Below are 25,206 nucleotides of genomic sequence, written 5' to 3' on the forward strand. Positions count from 1 at the left end.
AGAGAACAGGAGGCCAAAGGCTCAAATGGTGATCTTATAAGCACGGAGAGGTAGAACCCTACAAATCTGCAAATATCTGCTTTATAGGTTCTCAAAGGTGGGAAAGCAGCTGTCTGCAGCTCAAAGCCTAGAAGGCTGCTTCCCCACCTTCCAGATCCTATATTCCCTCTCTGCATACTTACTTAGCAGAAGTGGCTGTCTCCCTCTACAACTGATGTGATATGGCAATGACATCAGCAGAGGTTTCCTAAATTGCTTGGCTGCTAAACCACCAGGATAGGAGCACGGGATTTTGCTCCCTGTCTTGACCTATGACTGCCCCTTTCTCCGTATACAGGGGAGAGAGAATATAGGATCTCAAAGGTGGGGAAGTGCAGGCAGCTGCTTCCCCACCTTTGAGATCCTATATACAGTACACACGCATGTACACAGACTCTCCTCCCAAGACGGAGTGCGGATCCCAGGTTGGATGCAAGCTGATTCTTGAGGATGTGGATCGGCTGCGGATCCACATTTTTGTATCCGCACAGGGCTCTACAGAGAGGACAAGGTTCAGATGCCATGTAGGGACTGGTTTAGAACTGGAAGGAATGTCCTTATGATATCCTTCAGGAACCTTGCAGTAGTGGAATGAGTAAAGACTGCCTCCACACATGGCCTTCTAAAATTTCCCCCACCTCACCAAGATCTTCTTCAGAGGCAAGGTCCCCACAGACAGAACACAAACTCAAACCAGCACCAGACCCTACCAGAACAAACAGATGCAAAACCTGCATACATATCTCCGCTACTACAATGATCAATACCCACCTTCCCAACATACGTTTCAAAATTCATGGGTTCTACAGATGCCTATGACAGCATGTGGTGTACATCATCCAATGTATCAAATGCCTCAACAACTGAAATCAGATAATCACTATGCTCTTGAATGAACCCACACAGGAAAATGATAAAAGACAAAAAAACACTATCACCCGTGGGCAAACAATCACTTCATATCTGACCTCTCAGTACTCATCCTCAAAAGGAAAGCTACATAAACCCTGCATAACAAGTGAGCCTGGTAACTTAAATTCATAACTCTGCTGGACACTAAAAACCATGGACTCAGAGACCATGGTTTTATGGCTCATTACATCAGTTTGTAGACACATCCCACTGCTTGCTAACCCTTAATTGCCCACTTCATTTTAAGTGATCCCCATACAACATGTGTTAACCCTTTATGCTTAACAATCTGTCCCAACTTGTATTTAGCTCAGACACACTGATTTCCTTCTTGAAACCTGAAGAGCTCCGTGATGCTCACAAGCCTGTACTTTCCAACAGAAGTTGGTCCAATAGATGCTATTATGTCACCTGCCTTGTCTCACCTATATAAATATAATAGACAGACATCTTGTCTGATTTGACCTAAATGTGTGAGGACCAGATAGTAAGTAGAAATGTTTTGAATGCCTCATGGACTGCCCAAAGCTCAAGCAGGTTGATACGCAGCCTGGATTCCTGTGGGAACCAGGAACCTTGGGCTGTCTGGTCATCCAGATGTGCTCCCCATCCCAGAGATATCTTTATAAGTGTCTTTGCAGGTAGTGAAGGAATAAAGAGAACTCTCTCAAATACTTTGAAGTCCCACCAGGTGAGGGATGTCAGCATATTCTATGGAAGTGAGACCTTCCTGTTCAAGGAGCCCATGCTCAAAGTGAAGGCCGTGCTGAACCAGACCTGGAGGCACCATAAATGCAGACATAGGTGATGTGCATGTAGTGGTCATGTGACTGACATTCTGATCACAACACCTAGAACTGTAAGCCAGTGTGTTACCCCAGAGCCTCAGCAAAAGTGACAGTGAGTCAGCTCCTAGCCATACCAGTCTGTCTGATTCACCAGCAAACTCTTTGAGATTCTTCCAGGCCAATGCTTGCTTTGCAGGTAACAATCAGTGAACCCCAATTCCCCAGATGTCTCCCTGTAGCATCCACTCTCTCTCACTGGACACTCACAGAAGTTAAGTTTGCAGCCTCCAAAGAGACAGTGCACACACCAGTTTGTTAGTTTAGTTGAGGACTCACACTTATATTGAAGAATAACAGCGCTAAGATGGTTTACAATAAAACTAAGAATAAGTTTATTAACAAAGAACAGAGATTTAAGTAACACTAAGCAAGAAGAAAGAAAGGTATGGTTACAAACAAAACTAATACAAAGAACATTTTCAAGTGACAAACTTAATTTTAGCAAGTTACAATCTTTGTCTAATCTTTCTTATATCAAGTTAAACAGCATCCCCAGGCTAAGGGATCCAACTTTCACAGGCTCAGAAAGTGCTGTCCCTTAAATGACGAATATTTTAAAATACATATTTGGTCCTCTTGTGTTGCCCAAACTCCACCGTCGCTGCCTCAAGAGCCAGGAAGGCTTCTTAGAATGCAGTCTCAGGCCCCAGTGTGCTCACTAAGCTGCTGTTTGTTAGTTTGATTGCTTTGTTTACTTTATATGTAAATGCACTTTCACTGTCCCCTAGCTTCACTTTGCTTAAATTTACATTGGAGACACAGGAACACAACATTATTTTGTTTAGCACAGGCTGAGCTTATGCACTGCCTCCCAAACACATTTCCAGAATCAGGGCCGGCTCCAGACCCCAGCGCGCCAAGCGCATGCTTGGGGCGGCGTCCCGGGGGGGCGCTCTGCCTGTCACCGGGAGGGCGGCAGGCGGCTCCGGTGGACCTCCCGCAGGCACGTCTGCAGGAGGTCCACCGGAGCTGCGGGACCAGCGATCGGCAGAGCGCCCCCCCCGGCGTGCCGCCCTGCTTGGGGTGGCGAAATTGCTACAGCCGCCCCGTCCAGAATGCATATGTAAGTGTTTGTACACAACCCATACACACATCACACAAAGAATGACAAAAGGTGTAATGTGGAGGTAGCTGCTGCTTGCACTTCCTGGTATGATTGACCTGTGAGTAGCCAAGCATCCAAGTGCGAAATATCAGATTGCCCTGTCTGCAAAGGTACACTGATGCTATCACCACAAGCATCTTTGTAAAGACTTCTTCGTAAACTGAGACTGTTAGAGCTACCAATTTTACAATATCCTGTGGGTAAATTCTCCCCCACTCCCTTCCCTCTGTACACGACAACAGGGTCAGAAAATATGCTAAGTTCTCATTACATGGTTATTTCTACTGCTAACGACATCTTTGGAGAATATTCTCCAAGCCACTTTTTCAGAATGGAAGCCAACATTGGAACTTTATCTACAGTGTTGAGTTTTTATTAATGCTTTAGTTTAAAAAAAAAAAAAAAGGTGTGGGGGGGGGACTAACTTCACTACTCTTTAGCATGAATATATTTCTTACTAGTACCTTATTGCCTACCTTATCACATTTCTACTTCCTTTCACCACATTGTCTCATGTTGGATGTCTGATCTAGTGCTATGATCCAATATTTAACCCAAAGTCTTTCCTACTGTACATCAAACAAAAGAGGACCTTCTTCACACTATTACTGTTGCTTTCTGCAAATCCTCTATCCTGCCATGAAAATGTCCTCAGTGGATTGTAATGTCAAACTACTCTTCCCACCTAATACATTTTTTTAGCCCCAACACTGATAATAAGAACCATATGACCATTAATACTGTTATGTTTACTTGCTTGACCAAGAGGTTTGATAATAGATCACTATAAAATTTCACATAGTAAGTAGCAGTCAAAGGAAATCCAGTGCAAAGTTTGATTTTTCTATGTTACCATGCATTAACAATTACCATTTGAAACAAACAGACACTAAAGTGTTTTGAAATATTATGCACTAGAGATGGTACTGTAAATACATAAAATGCATTATGTTATAAACTTTCATTTTACTATAAAATAGAGTTAAATAGTAATGCTTGCTTTATTAACAACGTGGTTAGTTGGGCAGTGTATGAGAGTTTATGAACTATGTGATCCTTATATGTGTCTTATGTGAACATATTGCGAACTTTTGTGGTTTTAAAGCAAGTGTCATATTTGGTGTGTTTCCTGAAAGTCCCAGCTCCTGGAGTTGTGTGAATATGTGACAATCTCAGCTTTAATTAAAATAAAGTATATTTCTAGCCCTCCTGGTACTGTAGAAAAGCTTGAAAATGTAACTTGAGTGCACCCTAGAAGTTCAAAGAAAAATCAGAAGGCAAATAAATCCCTAATAATTCATTGGGGGGGGGGTCGTCTCACTAACAATTTTTGAATGCTTAAAGTTGTCAATACAGAAATTTAAATATTAACATCAAATCAGGTTTTACCTTGTCAGCTTGTTACTGTGGAAAGGGATCTGGGGGTCATAGTGGATCACAAACTAAATATGAGTCAACAGTATAACACTATTGCAAAAAAAAAAAAAAAAACCACAAACAAACATTCTGAGATGTATTAGTAGGAGTGTTGTAAGCAAGACATGAGAAGTAATTCATCAAACTCTACTCCACAATGATTAGGCCTTAAGTTGAGTATTGTGTCTAGTTCAGGGTGCCACATTTCAGGAAAGATGTGGACAAATTAGAGAAAGTCCAGAGAAGAGCAACAAAAATGATTATAGGTCTAGAAAACATGACCTATAAGGAATATTGAAAAAATTGGGCTTGTTTAGTCTGTAGAAAAGAAGGCTGAGGGGGGACATAGTTTTCAAGTACATAAAAGGTTGTTACAAGGAGGAGGGATAAAAATGGTTCTCTAACTGCTGAGGATCAGACAAGAAGCAATAGGCTTAAATTGCAGCAAGGGTGGTCTAGGTTGGACATTAGGAAAAACTTCCTAACTGTCAGGGTAGTTAAGCACTGGAATAAATTGCCTACGGAGGTTTTAGAATCTCCATCATTGGAAATTTTTATGAGCAGGTTAGACAAATTCCTGTCAGGGATGGTCTAGACCAGTGGTCCTCAACCTTTTTGTGGCCAATAGCACATTCATGTTTTCAGAAGAGTGTGGCAGGCGCCAACAATTTTTCAAAGCTTATTTTGTATTTGTACATTAAATAATATGAAAATCATCATATTTAATATATTACATAATATATGAATCCATAAGATAAAAAGGGTAATTTTACATGTAAAAGGTATTAATTAAATTATTCGGCAATTACTCTTTCACCTTACCATGTGAATTTGCTCTTTTTTATCTACCTGTGAGAAAAATTAAGGGGTTTTTACAAAATAAATATCATAAACAGTTTTCATTTATTTTAAAAAAGTAAAACACTGTTGAACTGCTGGTCCAAATATATTTATTATTCTCACTTTAACGTAGAATGAAGCCTGCAGCCCCGGAGTTCTCTGTCCCCAATAGGCGTGGGGCCGTGGCCCCACGCCTGCCGGGGACCGAGAACACCAGCGCCCGCAGCCCCGGAGAAGCCGGAGAGAAGCCGCAGCCTCACGTCTGCCAGGTACAGAGAACACCGGTGCCCACAGCCCCGGAGTTCTCGGTCCCTAGCAGGCGCGGGGCTGCGGCTTCTCTCCCCTGCTGGGCACTAGGCGGGCGCACATAAATGCCCCGGCGGGCACCATGGCGCCCATGGGCACCACGCTGGGGACCACTGGTCTAGACAATATGTAGTCCTGCCCCGAATGGAGGAGACTGGAAAATGAGGTCCCTTCCAGTCCTATGATTCTATGAAAATAATGAACCTGTAACTATATATATTTTAAAACACTTGCTTAAAATATTTTTCAAAGGTTAGCATCTGAGGTTATTTACAAAGAGCCCATGTCCTAACAAAATTATAATGCTGATACTTAGAACAAAGCCAGTTTGTTTCATTTTACAAAGCACATACAGTGGAATGAATGTATATTTATGTTTCATACCATGCACATTTTATTAAATCTATTTTCAAATATTTACAGATTCAGGTTTGCACAATTTATTCTTTATACAATGGCTCAAAGGTTTCCTATATTTGCACATCTTTTTGTGCAAAATCTTTAATTAGACTGTCTCACAAATATTTCTAGATTACTGTGGAGACAGAGGACTTCAAGGGAATGAAGCAACAAGCATTAGTAGACATATGCTGATATGAGAAAAACTGAGTACTTTAAGTTTCACGTGAGAGGACACAGACAAATCTATGGATTTGATGACTTGCTAACAAAGCCAGAGGGCATTCAGTTTCAACTCCAACTGAAAGCAAAAGTTTGATCTAATTATGAAAAAGCTTCTGCATGTTGTACTGAACATATAGCTTTAGGTTCAGCTTTCAGCAAGCTCTTAATAAATCAACCATTCAAGACCACACACGCTCTCTCTCTCGCTCTCTCTCTTCTCCTCCCCCCTCCCAGAGACTGAAGGCTTGAACCAGCAAAGGGCAAAGTGCCTCCCTGTGGGATACTGAACGCCCTCCTCTGGAGGAGTGGAGGGCACTCAACAGCTTGCTGTCCCAGGCCCTATGAAACCATTAAATGTTTGTCTGTTTAAAAACGTGAATATTGAAAAGAGATTCACAGTGTCCAACTTCAAGAATCACAACAACACATTATCCAGGTACTATGATGCTCCACCACAATCACTATAGTATTTGAGTGCCTTGCAACCTTTAACATATTTATCTGCACACCACCCGTCAGGTAAAGCAACTACAAATTATCCCAATTTTACAGAGAGTAAATTAAATTAAAACAGGGTGAAACTCTGGCCCCACCGTAAATACAGTTTTGCCAGTGATGTCAAAGAGCCCGGATTTCACTAAGAGGGTCTCACAAGAAGTATGTGGTAGACCTGGGAACAGCCCAGGTCTCCCAAATTCCAATCCTGTATCTCAGCCACAAAACCATCCTTCTCATGTACATATTCTGCATTTCCTTCCAGTCAATGCTGCTGAACTAGTGTGTGTGTGTGTGTGTGTGTGTGTGTGTGTGTGTGTGTGTGTGTGTGTGTGTGTGTGTGTGTGTAAACAGAAGCCATCTCTCAGTGTACAGATTGTACCACTATACAACCCAGTTCATTTAGTATAGTGCTAGTGACATGGAGATAAGCACTTCCACAATGATGAATTGTAATGTAGCAAGCACTGGGATTTTGTCATATATGAACAAATGAGTCAGGAGGAGCAGCAAGCAGGCAAGGATTAAAGGATAAAGTTTTAATTTACACACAAACACTGTGGTGATCACCAAAAATAAATGAAATGCAGAAAAACAGGACAGTTTAATGAGGTTTTGGAAGCATTTGCAAAGGTTTCCTTGAGTGTAGCAGTAGTTTTAATCTAGAGAAATTCCATTCTTGCCTGGTATGTTAGCCGCATTATCAGGATTAAAAAGAAAACCTTAGAAAATAAAGTGATCTACGAATTACAAAACGTGTATTTTATGCAGTTTCTCTTAATGACATTTATCGTAGGAAAGTTAATGGGGAATAAAAAGCATTAATGGTGAAATAAAAAGACAAGAATAAGGTCTTTTTAGGCCAATTTTTTATATTATGAGAAAAAAAAATGTTCAGCATAGTCTTTCACTTGTCCTGGAAATATGACCCCATCTTGCAGGCTGTGTATTCAACTAGAATATTATTTTGGGGGGGGGGGGGGGACAACCCTATAGCATCAAGTATTAATGGTGCTTACTTGCTACAAAAAAATAAATAATGTTTTTCACATCTCTTTAAGCCGCAACCGATAGCTAAAAACAAAAAAAAAATTCTTAAAATGAGCTTATGCAAAAGATTAAATAAAAGGCAGTTTTTCTTTGAAAGCTTAAACCTCCCCATTGCAGTCCCCATCCTGCCACTGGCTCTGTGCAGATGCAGAAGTCCCCCCACACAAATCTCATTTGCAGGACTGAGACCTTATAAATAGAGCAATCGGTGTACTACATCTAGTTGCATCCAAGGCAATTGGCACTGGCACAGCTACACTTTAAAAAACAACCAAAAAAAAAGTATGTATTGTACTTCAACAATTTCATAATTTCCAGGGTGAGTAGCCAGAGGAAAAACTAGTTCTCCTTGCCAGAGATAAAAGTAGTCAAAACTAAGTCCTACTATTGTAGTGCTTTCATTATATGCAGTACTATGAGCCCAAGATTGCCCAATACCTCTCTATTTTCAGCTGCTTATAACTTTGCCACACTTTAAATGTTGAGGCTGAAATTTTCCATGTCTGCCTCTCAAGCTGATTTTTTTGGGTGGTGAGAGGGGATTTCAGCCATAATAGTTCATCTGTTTCAAACAACAAAGTTGGGGGGGGGGCGCGAATGCCCCCTTACTTAGACCAGGGCCTTGAAATTTGACAGGGTGTGGCCTTTGTGTCAGGGATGTGCTTTTTGCTGCCCTTCTGAAAATTCTCCCAAGTTGTAAGCCTGTGGGGGGAAAACACGCAGTGGAGAAAGTAGTATCTGATGAGGCAATTAAACACTGTAAAGATGAACATGTGAAAAATAGCAACACTTACACCTACTGTAACCATGTGCTATAATAATGGAAGTTTAGTTAACTTGTTTACTAATTTTGACTCAGTAAAGCAATGTGGAAAATTGTTAAGAATCTTAAGTTTATTAAAAAAACCCACTGTCAGTGCATTACTAGGAAGTAGTAAAATACAAGATGATACTGTTTGCCTGTCCTACTGGCTCTGCAGAAAGAAAGAGCTAATAAACACTATTTATAGAGCTGTGATTTCATGGTGGTATTACCACCTGAATACCTTAAAGTCAGCCATGCTGAGGGGAAATGGATCAATATTTACCATGCTGGGACATCTTTTGGACGCTCATATTTAAATGATGAGTCTAATTTGCAACACATAGGAAGCCTTGCCTAGAAAGTGTTCCTTACCGTAAGGATATTTTGTGTCTAGCTTACTCTGTGCTGTTCTCGTCCAGGGCAGCAAATCATCACTGCAACCGTTAGGCATCCCATTATATCCAATTCCAACAATCTTGTTTTCTGAATTCACAATGCAAGCACCAACCTACATAAAACAGATATTTACTATCATTTATGGCAGTCACACGATTTAAAATAAATAATAATTGCAATTAATCATGATTTAAAAAAAAGTCATGATTAATCATAGTTTTAATTGCACTGTTAAACTAATAGAATACCAATTTAAATTATAAAATAGTTTTGCATGTTTTTCTACATTTTCAAATTTAACCATATGATTAAAACCACAATTAATTGTGACTTTTTTTATCTAGTTAATTTGTTTTGCATTAATCATTTGCCTCAACTGCAATTAATTGACAGCCCTACTATTATTTAATAGTATGCAAGCCACAGACAAGAAGAGACAAAATCCATAAAATTTACAACTGAAGGGCCCAGTCCTGTAAACCCTTAATCATGTAAGATTGCAGGCAGAGAGCCTAAGGGTCCGCTCCTAATCTGTTATAAATTGGCATAGGTCTAGCGATTTAGGTCTGGTCTACACACAAATTTGCACCAAAATACTAGACACATGTTTTAATTCTTACCTTTTATTATATCACTCCAACTCTGTGTGCTGGATTTATTTTGGCATAAAAAACTGTCTTATTTTGATTAAGCCTAAATCACTAAATGTACAAATTAAAAACAAATTTAGTTATTTCTATGTAATAGAAATACAGATGAGCTCTTAGATAAGACCAGCTGAGGATTTGGCCCTAAAAAGAACATTTGAGCAGAGTAAGGAGGTCTAGGATACAACAGCCAGCAAGTAACTGAGTAGTGATGGATAGTGGGCATCTTCTCATCCCTGTATTTTTGTTGGGATTTCACTCTCCCATCTTCCCCCTTTTTCTCTCAGCTGTTCTGTTAACAGCAGGTTGCAGGGAGGACTACGGAAGAAGGCAAAGGGTGTGAATACTAGTCAGGAGTTCTGTGCGGAGCAAAAACAAACAAACAAACAAACCCATGCAACCCAAGAGTAAAATAAATTGCAGTGCCTCAAAGGGGAGGAGAAGAAACTTCAATCAGATATGGAAAAAAATATGATCTAGCCATCTAAGATCAAATTTTGCTTGTCAAATTATCTCAAAACTGTCGGCACTTATTCCCATTTTTTCCCCCTCTTTCCTTTCCTTAACTTGTGCATACCCTACAAGGAAGACCTTGCAATGGGTGAAAAACTGTACGTTGCCAATACCACTGCTAGCTCTTATTCTGTCTGCACCTGTGAGAGCCCTGGCAGACAGGCATCCTGACCCTGAAGGCTTCCACCCAAGCCCTAGTCTTGACTTGCTGGATATGTGGCTTGCATGTGCCTGCTATCAAAACCCAGGCTCAGGAACAACCCAGTGTGAGAGGTCTCTGTTGATGGAATCCCCCAGGAAGAAGGTAAGAGAGCTGCAGGAGGGGCTGACTCTTCTGCCTAGTATCTGGGAGTACGATGACTTCATTGATGGGATGCAAGTGGAAACATCTGGGACAGAGGATGCAAGTGGACTATAGTAGCATCAGAATAGGAAGGCGAACAGGCTACTCTACAGGAAAGAGATTGGCTGCTGGTCACCTCAGACAGACAGTGCTCCATCCCCACCCAGGTCCCTGATCCATCTTGGTCAAGAACTGGTATGCAATACCTGCAACAGGTGGTGAGGACCAGACTCAAATGGCTGAGGAGGAAATGTCACCTGTCCCTCAGGCAGGGAGGGTCACAGACACTAGAGCCAAGAGGCGGCAGCTTAAAATGCTGGTTGTCAGGGATTCCCTTCTATGGGGAATGGGGGAAAACCATCTGCCAACCTGACATGATGTCCCAGCTGTGCTGTCTGCCTGGAGATTGCATCAGAGAAATACAAAAAGGTTTCTGAGGTTCTTCTGACCATTACCACATACTGATGATTCAAGTGGGCACTAATGATACTGCCAGTTATGACCTGAGCAGATCAGCAGTGACTAATGTGGGCTCTGGGAGTGAGGGGCATGTGTTCTCATCCATGCTCCCACTTGAGAGTACAGATCCAGGCAGGGACACAAGTTCTGGAGGTTAATCCATGGCTGTGTAGATGGTATCAACAGGAGAGCTTCGGCTTCCTCAGCCACATGATGATCAAGTACTAGGCCAAATTTAGGCTGCTAGGAAAGAGACTGAAATCCAGAACCTCTATGGTAGCATTCTCAGAAATGCTTCCAGTTCCACGCATAGGGCCAGGTAGGCAGGCAGAGCTTCAGAGTCTCAATGTGCAGCTGAGACGATGGTGTAGAGAGGAGGGGTTTACATTTATTAGGAACTGGGGAAACTTTTGGGATAGGGGGAGCCTATACAGAAAGGATGGGCTCCACCTAAACCAAAGTGGGTCCAGACTTTTGGCACTTAGTTTAAAAAATGCTCTGCAATCTTTTTAATGTTAAGAGATGGGGGAAAGCCGATTGCTGCAGAGGAGCATGGGGATCGGACAGACTTCTCTTAGAGGAGAGCCTATTGATAGAGATTCTCTAGGTTTTAGTCAGGAGGAGAAGATGGAAGAGGATAAAGTATGGGCCAGATCAGATGAGAAACATTCACATAAAAAAGAATATCAGAGGGGTAGCCATGTTAGTCTGGATCTGTAAAAGCAGCAAAGAGTCTTCTGGCACCTTATAGACTAACAAACGTTTGGGAGCATAAGCTTTCGTAGGTGAATACCCACTTCGTCGGATGCATGCATCCAACGAAGTGGGTATTCACCCACGAAAGCTCATGGTCCCAAACGTTTGTTAGTCTATAAGGTGACACAAGACTCTTTGCTGCTTTTATAAAAAAGAATCTGACATCAGAAATGGGCAGAGAAATAAACAATGACAAGTTTTTAAAGTGCTTGTACGCAAATGCTAGAAGTCTAAATAATAAGATGGGTGAACTAGAGTGCCTCGTGTTAAAGGAGGATACTGATATAATAGGCATCACAGAAACCTGGTGGAGTGGGGACAATCAATGGGACACAATCATTCCGGAGTACAAAATATATCAGAAGGACAGAACAGGTCGTGTGGGGGGTGGGGGGAGGAGAGTGGCACTATATGTGAAAGAAAATGTAGAATCAAAATGAAGTAAAAATCTTAAATGAATCCACATGTTCCATAGACTCTCTATGGATAGTAATTTCATGCTCTAATAAGAATATAAGAGGAGGGATCTATTACTGACCACCTGACCAGGACAGCGATAGTGACGATGAAATGCTAAGGGAGATTAGAGAGGCTAACAAAACGAAAAACTCAGTAATAGTGGGAGATTTCAATTATCCCCATACTGACTGGGTACATGTCCCCTCGGGACGAAATGCAGAGACAAAATTTCTCAATAACTTTAAATGACTGCTTCTTCGAGCAGCTGGGACAGGAACCCAGAAGGGGAAAGGCAATTCTTGATTTAGTCCTGAGTGGAACGCATGATCTGGTCCAAGAGGTAACTATAACAGGACCACTTGGAAATAGTGACCATAATATAACAACATTTAACATTCCTGTGGTGGGAAGAACATCTCAGCAGCCCAACACTGTGGCATTTAAATTTCAGAAAGGGGAACTATGCAAAAATGAGGGGGTTAGTTAAACAGAAATTAAAAAGGTACAGTGACTAGAGTGAAATCCCTGCAAGCTGCATGGACACTTATCAAAGACACCATAATAGAGGCCCAACTTATATGTATACCCCAAATTAAGAAACACAATAAAAGAACTAAAAAAGAGCCACCGTGGCTTAACAACAATGTAAAAGAAGCTGTGAGAGATAAAAAGACATCTTTTAAAAAAGTAGAAGTCACATCCTAGTGAGGTAAATAGAAAGGAGCATAAACACTGCCAAATTAAGTGTAAAAATGTAATAAGAAAAGCCAAAAAGGAGTTTAAAGAACAGTTAGCGAAAAACTCAAAATGTAACAACAAAATGTTTAAGTACATCAGAAGCAGGAAGACTGCTAAATAACTAGTGGGGCCCCTGGGCGATCAAGATAAAAAAGGAGCACTTAGAGATGATAAAGTCATTGTGGAGAAACTAAATGAATTCTTTGCTTCAGTCTTCACAGCTGAGGATGTTAGTAGAGTGACCAGACAGCAAGTGTGAAAAAAATTGGGACGGGGGTGAGGGGTAATAGGCACCTATATAAGAGTCCCTTAAAAATGGGACATCTGGTCACCCGAGATGTTAGGGAGATTCCCAAACCTGAGCAGTCCTTTGTAGGTGACAAATCTGAGGAATTGTCAAAGATTGAAGTGTCACAAGAAGAGGTTTTGGAATTAATTGATAAATTTAACAGTAACAAGTCACTGAGACCAGATGGCATTCACCTAAGAGTTCTGAAAGAACTCAAATGTGAAATTGAAGAACTATTAACTATGGTTTGTAACCTGTCCTTTAAATCAGCTTCTGTACCCAATGACTGGAAGGTAGCTAATGTAACGCCAATATTTAAAAAGGGCTCTAGAGGTGATCCCGGCAATTACAGACCGGTAAGTCTAACGTCAGTACCAGGCAAATTAGTTGAAACAATAGTAAAAAATAAAATTGTCAGACACATAGAAAAACAAATTGTTGGGCAAAAGTCAACATGGTTTCTGTAAAGGAAAATCATGTCTTACTAATCTATTAGAGTTCTTTCAAGGGGTCAAACAAACATGTGGAGAAGGGGGATCCAGTGGACATAGTGTACTTAGATTTCCAGAAAGCCTTTGACAAGGTCCCTCACCAAAGGCTCTTACATAAATTAAGTTGTCATGGGAAAGAGGGAAGATCCTTTAATGGACTGAGAACTAGTTAAGAGACAGGGAACAAAGGGTAGGAATAAATGGTCAGTTTTCAGAATAGAGAGGGGTAACTAGTGGTGTTCCCCAAGAGTTAGTCCTAGAACCAATCCTATTCAACTTATTAAAAAATGATCTGGAGAAAGGAGTGAACAGTAAGGTGGCAAAGTTTACAGATGATACTAAACTGTTCAAGATAGTTAAGACCAAAGCAGACTGTGAAGAACTTCAAAAAGACCTCACAAAACTAAGTGACTGGGCAACAAAATGGCAAATGAAATTTAATGTGGATAAATGTAAAGTAATGCACATTGGAAAAAATAACCTGAACTATACATACAAATATGATGGGAGCTAATTTAGCTACAACTAATCAGGAAAGATCTTGGAATCATCATGGATAGTTCTCTGAAGATGTCCACACAGTGTGCAGTGGCAGTCAAAAAAGCAAACAGGATGCTAGGAATAATTAAAGGGAGAATAAGACAGAGAACACCTTATTCCCCTTATGTAAATCCATGGTACGCCCACATCTTGAATACTGTGTACAGATGTGGTCTCCTCATCTCAAAAAAGATATACTGGCATTAGAAAAAGTTCAGAGGGGTTTGGAACGGGTCCCAGATGAGGAGAGATTAAAGAGGCTAGGACTTTTCAGCTTGGAAAAAAGGAGACTAAGGGGGGGATATGATTGAGGTATATAAAATCATGGGTGGTGTGGAGAAAATGAATAAGGAAAAGTTATAACTTTATATATGTATATATAAGATAGGGGTCACCAAATGAAAATAAATGGCAGCAGGTTTAAAAAAAAAAAAAATCTTTTTTTCTTCACACAGCACACAGTCAGTCAAAAAATGGAACTCCTGTGAAGTGAAGTGAAAAAAGCTATACTAAGGTTTAAAAAAAAGAGAGATAATAAATGGAGGTTTAAGTCCATTATTGTGGCTATAGCCAGATGGGGTACAGATAGTGTCTAGCCCCTCTGTTGTTTGAGGGAGGGAGATGATGGATGCAGGAGAGAGATCACTTGATCATTACCGGTTAGGTTCACTCCCTCTGGGACACCTGGCACTGGTCACCGTCGGTGACAGGATACTGGGCTCGATGGACTTTTGGTCTGACCCAGTATGGCCATTCTTATGTTCACATAGTAACATAAGTAATGACAGAGCTATATCTGAGGCCAAACCCATGAACAAAATTCCTGTAGCAAAAGCACCCACTGCGCTCTAATTTGGGTAGCCCTATATTGAAATAACTTCTAATGAAAATCCACTGTATATAAACTGGGTGTGTGATACACAGTGCAATACAACCTATATTACATTACTCCTGCATGCTGCTTTCTTACCTGAGAATTTGGATCCTTGCTTCTTTGTGCTGATAAGAAGGCTACTGCCATAAAATATTCAGGCCATTCCAAATAGTCTTCCCGTTTTTTACAGAGCATTTCACTGCCAAACCTACAAAATCAAATAGAACAGGCAGTCAATAAAGAGGCTTTAGCTTTCATTTCCTAATTTTTATTTATTTTTAAAGAGATAAAGTAAAGCCCTTTTATCACTTGCTTTCCAAACACACTGGGGACCAGATTCTGTTCCTGGTTACACTGATCTAAAATCCAGTGGAGTTACTCTGGATTTACACCATTGTAGACGAGAGCAGAATCTGTCCCTGAATGTTATGGATTCACATCAGAAGTTTAATGGTAAAGCATATCAGTGTTTTGCCCTGAACCTACAAGCAACACTTCCCTTCAAACAAAAGAGGCCAAAAGGCGATCATAAATTGCAGCTTTGGATGAAATAATTCAGTCTTTGAATAGCTCAATGCCAGGTATTGTCTATCCCTCAAAGATAACCACCTGCATATCTCTCAGAAAAGGATGTCCCCTGTTCCTATATTACCGAAACTCTTTCCACTCAGGCAATGTAATCTCTTATGCCCATTGTTCTAATCGCAAACATCTGATTCAGGCTATTTGTTATGGCCAATAATAAAGATTATTAAGCAGACTTGTGTTTGAAATCGCTCTTTGTGGTTAAACCTCTCTCTTGCTGCCACTACGACCATAAGTTGCCTTCATTTACAACACCTACACTATTCCTGATGTGTACAATCAGGCTACAAGTGGTTCAAATGGCCTTATCATGCATCTGCTGCAGAACAAACCTGCCACACACAGAAGCAGCTACAAACTGCCAGTCTCACCCCGCCTCCCCCATCTTGTTCCCTATCATATGAGTCAACACATCTCATCAAGCATAAACAGGTAAATAGGGCTTTAAACAATGCATTTAGGATGATGGGAGCATGTGTCCAGCTTTAAAGTGAGCCTTCCAGCCTTTTCCCTGAACTGGAAAAAAAAAAAAGTTTCATGCATCAAGTTATGTTGAGGTTAAACAACAACAACAACAAAAAACACAGAAAGAGAACTGATCTGCATAACCCACCCTACCCCACCACAGAGACTATTATCTATCAAGGCATTTACTCACTGTTCACCACAATATACAAGCACTGAAGCAGGTATAGCAGCAAAAGTTATCAACTCTTCCATCTCAAGCAGGAGACTCCTGCAATATATCTCCAAACAGTTACGTAATAATTTGTTTTAAAAAAATCAAGAGTAAAAAGTCTTGCTCAGGTACAGGCCCTTTAAAGGTGAGCTGCAAAAAACTGAAAGGAGCAAAATGAATTTGTGCTCCTTTCTCCACACCCTTTATATATAAGCAAGCGGGGGGGGGGAGGGAACTACTACCTATATATAGGCAGCTTGAAAGGTAGTAGTTTGTTCCCTCTGCTTCCTTTTTAATTTAATAAATAAAAATTTTGTCTTCCCTATTTTTTGCTGAGGAGTGTTGGGAAGACTGGAGAACTGTACTGAGTACTTCCATATCCCACAGTTGAAGAAGTGGGTGCAAGAAATCTCTCACAAAAATATTTTCTCTCAGCTGTAACATATTTGAGCTAAGCAGACACCTCAAAACAGAAAAAGAGCTTGAAACTACAAACTGACCATAAACTCTTCCTTTCCCAACTGCACTTAACACAAAAAAACATCACTTGTTATCTCATAATCCCATCAGTTCTCCAGTCATCCACAGAGTATTCTAGGCTATGGCAACAAGCAAAGCGCGCGCGGCGCCGCGCAGGCAGTGCGCTCAAGCAAAGCGCGCCAGGAGGAAAAAACTCTCCCAGCGCTGTCCTCCCTCCACTCCCCCTGGGGGGGGCTGGGAGCGGCTGGGAGCGCGCGCTGCTGGGGGCTGGGCTACTGCGGCACTGGCGCGCCGCAATTTGCAGCTGCAGAGGGGTGTGTTCACACACTGCTGCTGCAGTGCAAATTTGTAAGTGTAGCCAAGCCCCTATATAAAACATGGTAGATAACCTGTAAAAACATATAGGAACAAAGTTCTTTTCTTTTTTAATCTAGAGTTGCTGTTACTAAAGACCCCGGTTAAAAATATCAGAAAGATAGGAAGAGAAGAAAGTTGTGAAATACTCTCCACTCTAGTAAAAAGCTCCAAGACAATGGAGAATGCTCTGCAAGAGGGGCCTCAGAGGCACTTTTCAGCAGCTGGTGGCCTCCCATCAGACAGCAGGACACCTCAGAGCAATGCAGAGTCAGAAGCCCTCTGCATACAAAATTACATTAAGAAGGAGATTTAACAGCAAGGGTCTTTCCTATGTTATTTTGTTCTAAAAGTTGGGTGGGGAAGCAGTCCAGAAGCTAGTAGTACCACTATTAAAAATACAGGTTGTGAATGTGGAAATTTGACTCTCTCCTGATAGCGGAAATTTTCATACTCTCCATTCCTGGGGAGAGAAAAGTTTGTAATGCTGGACAGGCAAAACATTAGTCACCCCTCTATCCTAAATATGCAGCACAAGTAAAGGATTCTGCCAGCACTGGCCTGAGGACTTTCCTGCTGCCCTAGAAGGAAGGAACAATTCTTGGTGAAGGATGACAGTGTGATAGAAAAGGAGAAACTGGAAACCTGTCATGAAGTCCCAATACTCACACATCATCACAGCCTCAGGGTAGTCAAGCTGTGACAATCTGAATGAATTAATTTCAACAGATTTGAGTGAGACTAGAGTCTCATTGAAATACACAGCAAAAAAAAAAAAAAGGGGGTGGGGGGAGATGAAATCACAAATGGAAGAGACTTTAAAAGCTACCTTCCTTAAAATCAATCCAAATTGAGCAAGATTCACAGTAAAAATTGTGGGGATGTATCACTGATGATGGAGATAGCTCCACATTATGTTTAATATATGACAAATACAAATTCTGGAAGAAGCCCTCCAAATAGCTAATGCTATATTGAATAGAGGGAAAGAGGAACATTTTTTCCTGCAATCTCTGTTGCTAAACTATTTCCTGGAAACCATATTTACTTAGAACAAAGGACCAAGCTATTACATTTATTCTTCTTGTGTGCCAAACTCTACATAACACATGACTGGAAATCCTCCAAGGTACCAACTTTGCATGAATGGATTAGAGAAGTGACATACTACAAGATCAACAGAAAGAAAGAAAGAGCTCTACAGTTCTGGTTTGTTTGTCTTTTAATGGCACTTATGGACAGACTTATGACTAACAACAACAACTTTGGCCAGATTCTCTACTCCCAGCACCATGGGAACCTATTTACACCAGCACAGAATTGCATAAAATGCTACTGTTCTGATTTAGTAGCATCCAAGCTAGGGGTGCAGTCAAGTTCACACAAGAAAGGAGCTTGAAGACTAAGGAGCAGACAAACTGGTGGAGATGCATGTAAAGTTAGCATATTTTAGCAAGTTGCCATTCTTAACCCCCAATCTGTGAAACCTGGAACTATATGATTAGAAATTACCATAGGAAATTATCAGATATCTACCACATATCTTAATAAGGCTGAACACTGTGATGTGTTCCAAGGCTCTGTGAATTTAACTGATAAAAATATTGGGATGATAATTCCCACAAAATGAAAGCGGAGAGCAAAGTAGAAAATGTACAACTATCATGCTTACTTCTTCAAAAGATCCCTGATGAAAGAGATGTCTCTTCTACAAATTACAGAATTACTGGCAATGTGTATGCCACAATGTGCAAAATGATATATTGAAAGCAGCAAGAGATAAAGAGAAACTGAAATGTAAAGAATAATGTTTTTTTTCCAAATTACACCTCCAGCCTGGCTAAGAAGAACACAAGTTATTCTTCAGTTTAAAAAAAAGTCACCTTATGAATAAGGCATCTCAATAGCCTTTTTTTTTTAGTCCAGATAGCCTTCAAGTTAGTTATGGCAACACACATACAGTTCCAGAACACCTGAAAATGCAACAATTGCATTTAGAAAAAAAAAAAAAAAAAAAGGGGGGGGGGGGAGAGTTCACTAAAAAAATTATGGAAGATTTAGTGGAGAATCCTGAAATAGACTATGACCCTGGCTCTGCTCTCAAACCAGAGTAAACTGAGGTCAATGCAGTTGTAAAGTATTGTCTGAGGAATATTGGGCCTTAAATCCCTGGCCTTATTATTCATATTTGTAGTTTTTTCCTCTATTTTCATTGTCTGACCTATATACATGTTACAGCCACATCTGAATTAGGGCTTATATAACATTAAGTCTGTCCCTGGAAATCAATCATCAATAATTTGCCATATTCAATTGACAGGATTTGCATATTTATTCAGGAATTGGAGTCTTGGGTGATGCTCCACCTCCCAGGGAGGCACAAGGAACATGTGGACTTGACCTCTGGCTATTAACTTCCCTCCCCACACCCCTAATTGTTTTATTTATAGCCTCTGGTCAAGAAAATTAGTTGATTCCTTTACTTTAATTAGATTTTCTTCCCTCCCCCATATGGTTATTGAGGGGTGATACTTAAATATATATAAATATCTATTTTCCAGCAAAGAATAAAGAGTATTCCTTACAATTGCACGTTACCCCCCACATAGAAGACAGGCTATAATCAAAATCTTTACAGAAGATAATATTGTTTATGTTTACAATTTCCAGGCCTTTTAGCAATAATCAGTCCCTCTTGAGTACTCTGTAAGAGTGAATAATGTTTCCACAATTCACACGGTATTTTGCATTCACAGAATCATTTTGGGAATTTAATTATTTTTGTATTCTTTATGCCTGTCTGTTCTGAGGCATACTGAATCTGGGGTGCTTTAACCAGGGCCGGCTCCAGGGGTTTTGCCGCACCAAGCAGCACAAAAAGAAAAAAGAGATTGCGATCTGCGGCAATTCAGCCAGAGGTCCTTCGCTCGGACCGGGAGTAAGGGACCCTCCACCAAATTGCCACCGAATACCTGGACCTGCCGCCCCTCTCCGGAGTGGCCGCCCCAAGCACCTGCTTGCTAAGCTGGTGCCTGGAGCCGGCCCTGGCTTTAACTAAAAGAATGAACAATTCTTGGATCAGGATCTGTAGCTCCAGGATTGTGGGAAATGCTTTACTGTGTAGAGGACTCAGGACCCATTCCTCTAAGTGACTCCATGGTCTGCTGGCATGGCACTCTCACAAAAGTCCCAATGACTTCAGTAAAGCTCTACCTGCTGGGAGTCAATTACAGGACCAGGGCTTAAGTCCACAAGAGAGCCAATATACAATCACAGTGGCAAGTTTGTGCCAGTTCTCAAAATGATTACTTGTGATAAGTAACCCCAGAATCCTCCAATCTTTGCATGAAACTTGGAATTGTTGCCATAATACAGCTGGCATAGATGGACAAGACTATATATACATTCTGCCCTAACCTACCCCATATATAGTGTGCAACCATTTTAGCATGCAGGGATTTAAAAAAAACAGAACTGCAAACAATTATTATATAATCAAGATACATTAATACCTGTTTTTCAATGGGTTTTGAAGTTTTTAGAGAGTGTCTAGAAGATAACCAGTGATGGTAAAGTTACTTTTACATTACACATTTAATCTCAATAAACTTTGCAAATTATGTAGTATTTTCATACAAATAGCTACAGTGATCTGCTGCCGCATCTTGGGTTGGGGAGCAGCAATTAATTAGCACACTTCAGGAAGGGTCTGTGCATGGAAATTTTGGCCAAGGGCACAGGGGCAAATACCAACTATCAGGAAACATGCCAAGAGGAGTGTAGTATCCATGAAGAGTAAAGGCCTTTTTAAAGATATTTTCAGAAAGATATATCTGGATGTAAACATCAAAGAGACAGATTTAGTGGAACAAAGTAGCATGTAACCAGGAATAACTAGATATAAGTGAGAGGGGAAATTTGGACTAAATAACAGAAAAAGCTTCCAGAAAGTAAAATCTAACAGGTTGTGGAATAGACTCAAGGGAAGAAGCAGAAACCCTCTCATGTGGGAAGATTTTAAATCAGATTTGGCAAAGAACATTAATAAACGCGAACTCAGGAACAATCTCGCACTGGCAATACATTTGGACTCAATTTATTTAATTCGGAAGGGCTCTACTGCCACTGAGGATTTGAACCTGAGGCTTAAGACGCTAACCCACCCCTGCCTGCTAGTGAGTAGCACTTATCTAGACTCCAGGGCAATGGGCATATTATAAACCCTTCTAGCACAGCCGTGTCACCCCTAAAGCCCAGGGTGGCTGTTATTTGAAGGGGCTTTCACATCATTAGCCCGTGGTACTGTGCAGTGCCCCATCCACGATACCAGCCCCCCATCGTCCTCCTTCCCATCCCCATCCCATCCACCCCCGGCCCAAGGGGCATCCAGCAGCTGGCTCAGCCCCCGCCCCGCCCTCACTCGCACCCCACGGAAAGACCCTACTTCTGTGGATTCCCTCTCTGCATGGAGGAAGAGCAGCAATTAACCGCGCGCGGCGCCGCGCCCCACCCCCGCGCTGCTGTTAGTCCCCCCTCCCCTCCCCCGGGGCAGGGGCTGCACCACAGCGCGCGCCTCAGCCAGAGCAGGGCAGGAGCACCCCCGGGGCGTGGGGGCGCCTGAAGCCACGGGAACCAGGGTGACCCCCAACAGCTCCCCGAGACACGCGGCCGGGGCGGTTCCCCCCGCCTCCGGGATGGAGCCCGGGGGCGGCCGCTGGCTGTACCCGTTGAGCTGGCCGCAGGGGCTGGGCTGATCCCCGTTCATCTCGCTAACACCGACTCCGCCGCTGCTGCTGCCCATAGACACGCGCGGTGCCCGTGCTCTTTGGCGCCAAAGCAGGAGGGGGCGGGGCCGCTGTGCTGGGTTGGGAGGGGAGCGCACGGGACTTCAGCTCCCAGCATGCCATGCCCCATCTCGGCCAGGCGGCCCGGGCCGCATGGCATGCTGGGAGTCGTAGTCCCACGGGAGTGGGGCCGTGCGGCCCCTGCTCCCGTTCACTGCTGTTCAGCGCAGGAGGCTGCGAAGGCAGAACTGGCCCCCGGGCCTGCGCTGCTGACAGGATGTCCGCGTGGTCCCCTGCCCCGGACCGAGTGCCAGCAGCCCCCTGCGGGTGAACGCATATGAAGTCACCGCCCCCCCATAGTAGCGAACGATTAAAATATCTTGTCTGTCCTCCAGTGCCGATGGCTCTGCTCCCCACAAAAGCCACGGGAGCGGCGGAGGGCAGACTTTGGACACCCATGCGCAGCTTGCAAACATCCCTCGTTCCCCGGGACATCTCGGAGTTGAATCCCAGAGTCAGCTGTTTCACACAAACCGGGCCACTCTCCCCTCTGGGGCTGGAAATTATTTACATCAGGAGTAAGGTACCATGGATGAAGCCCTGCAGGGATCCGCATCCCGTGATCCGCAAACATGGTCCCCAGATATCCACCGCATCCACGGTTATCAAGCAGATATCCGCGAGTTTGCAAGGCTCTAACCTGGGGCTATAGTTTAAATGAAGGAAATTAAACCAACAGCATTTTAAGTTTCTTGCATGAATAATTTTTGTGTGTTCCTCACTGAGGGTCTGCCACACATTGCATCTTATTCTTGGGTCTTTGCATAGACACATACACTATGTGCATTTCACACAGATGTTTTACAAGTAAATATTGTTTATTCAAACCCCAATTATAAAAAATTTAGGTTATCTAAAATTCATTTTTGTCCCCAGAATATGAAATTCATATAGAAAGTGAATTGTATTTATCCACCACCTAGCCAAAAGTTTTGGCTGTCTCAAAAGATATTCAGACAACTGGAGTATACCTACATATACAGTGTCTAATACAGTGCAAGTAAAGATTCAAGATCCAGTGCATAATATAATGCTACTTATGTGCTCCCTTCTGTGGCTGGCCAGCTCTGCCAGCAATCTGTGGTCTAATTTCCTGTCTATCCTGTTAGGGTAGCTGGCAGCACTTGCTCTGCAGTCGTGGCACTCAAATGAGGGCAAGAAAGAATTGCACTTATGGCTGTCTGCTGCACAGGGCTGTGAGGAGGAGGTAGAGAGTATACAAAAGGACTGGCAAAAATCCATCCCTAAGTATTTGAAGTGGACACTAGTAGTAGGCTCAAAACAGAGGTCCTTATCGCTTAAATGTAAAGAGCTTCTTTAGAGTTCTGAATCAGCAGACTATCATTTTTGAGCATAGGGAACTACAAGATGGAAGATGTTTCATTTCAGATATGTACAGTATTCCTGTTCATTCGTAAACCTGAAAAGTCTGTCAGTGCAGTAGCCAGGTATACAAGAGATCAGTCCTACAGCCTTTACTCAGGCAGAATTTCCATTTACTTTAATGTCTGAGCAAGGACTACATAATCATGTCTCTAACTCTGTTAATTTCATATGTACAGAAAATGTTTTTGCAAAGTTATAGTTAACTGAAACAGAAAAAAAAATTAAAAGGAAAAGAAAATTAACTAAATAATTATCTGCAGGGAAGACAGGAGCCTGAAGGTGAAATGAAAGACCTGATTATGGTTGTTCATGGAAAGTTAAAGAACACTTATTTAATAAATCTTATTCTCCAGAGAATAATTTAGCAGTTAAACAAGTTTCTGGTATCTGTATGCATATATGTGCCTTCCCTAAGTATAAAACAGAGAATTAATGCTACAATTATCCATTCTAAATTAGGTTTTGTTCCTAGTTAGTTTTCTTATTTGCAAAGTTTATGGTTCTGAAGACAAACCATAATAAATATTTAACATTTCAAAAACAGTTTATTTCTTTATGCTACGCACACACAACAAATTATTTTTTCTCTTCTGTGCCCTGAAGAAATAATATATTACAGTAAAATTATAAGCAATTGTTTCTTGCAGTGTTTTTTTTGTTTAGCCAGAAATTCACTGGTAGTGCTCCCTCCAGTGAATTTTTCATAATCTAAAATGATTAGGTACCTTTGCAGACAATTCTCTCTGTCTACATCCACTACACTTTCCAGCCAAGGAATAATATATAAAATTCAGCCAAAAATCTGATCACTCACTTTGCAAACAGGATCATGTTAAAAACAACAACAAATAAATAGATATAGTTTGTAAAATAACTATTCAGACTATTTTGTGCAGTTTTAATATAAACTTTATCTTTAAAGTAGGCGTGAGCTCTGGAAGAAACAGGTTTAAGCAAAACCTCTCTCAGGTACTTCACTCACTGTTTTTGTTGCCTATGTATCTGACATTTTAGCTCTTTCACCATTCATTTCTCTTTTGTTCCAGAGGAGGAGAAAGTGAAGAAAACTGAAGTATTTCAGAAAACCTATCATATAAAGAGGGAGGTTAGAAGTTCCTCCTGAGTTTTCTTTTCTTTTTTCTTAAGAGTTTTCAGCAATGCCTATTGCAAGCACATTTGTATAGATGTCAATACATAATATTACATTTAGCCACTTAACCTATCAAGTGGATTACAAACATTTGAGATGTCCTTGCAATGGAGAAGCCAGTTAGTTGCAAAAGAGACTCATATGCTAAATATTTAACCACTTGGCAACTGTTCATCAATTACTCAGGAAAAGAATCAGTGTAGAGAAATCCCAGGAATATGGTTAACTTTTTGCCATATTCTTGGGTTTCTCTACATTGATATGGGACTGGTTTTGCTAATTTATTTCTTGTAAATTTGATCTCTTCCCCATTCTCAGACTGCTGCCAGCTTGCATAAACTGCTTCCTTATGTTCCCAGGATGTTGCTTCCTTGAACAGCTTGAGTAAAGATGGTGGTATTGAAGGTATGACCAACACTGAATTCAAGTTTTCTACTCTCTCCTCCAAGATCTCTTCTCTTTTTGAACATCTTATTCTCTGTCTTCCAATTTCAAAATCTCTGTAGTTTATCAGCCTCCTAAATCCAACTTCCTTCCTGGGGGAAGGAGAAAACTCTTTAATATCTTCTCCCTGATTCTCTCTGAAGTCTCCTTTGCAGACTTCACCCTCACTGGGGACTTGAACAAGCATATTGACAACATATTTTTATATTTCTTCTAATATACTTTCCATTTTTTACCATCACAGCTTTGTCCTGTTTATCATCTCACTTAAGAATATCCATAGACATACAATAGTTCTTCTCATCCCCCATCATTTTCTTATTTTACTCATGCCATCAT

General features: G+C 41.4%; 1 protein-coding gene across 4 annotated transcripts in view; it reads right to left on the reverse strand.

The window, feature by feature from the left end:
* The window catches only part of DCTD (dCMP deaminase), a 34,999-nt gene extending 10,685 nt beyond the window's left edge, over positions 1-24,314 (reverse strand). The window contains exons 1-3 of one of the 4 annotated variants that reach the window (XM_039539197.1): positions 21,768-21,936; positions 15,042-15,153; positions 8,840-8,948 (exon numbers count right to left, since the gene is read on the reverse strand). In XM_039539197.1, the coding sequence (XP_039395131.1) occupies positions 8,840-8,948; positions 15,042-15,153; positions 21,768-21,844 (298 nt within the window). In that variant the 5' untranslated portion in view covers positions 21,845-21,936. Of the gene's footprint in view, positions 1-8,812; positions 8,949-15,041; positions 15,154-21,767; positions 21,937-24,255 lie in introns of those variants that run through there. The other 3 variants (XM_039539198.1, XM_039539196.1, XM_039539200.1) reach the window with 3 other exon arrangements.
* Between the last annotated feature and the right edge of the window lie 892 nt (positions 24,315-25,206).

Source organism: Mauremys reevesii, linkage group 5, assembly GCF_016161935.1.
Source record: "Mauremys reevesii isolate NIE-2019 linkage group 5, ASM1616193v1, whole genome shotgun sequence".
Classification (NCBI taxonomy): Eukaryota; Metazoa; Chordata; order Testudines; family Geoemydidae; genus Mauremys; species Mauremys reevesii.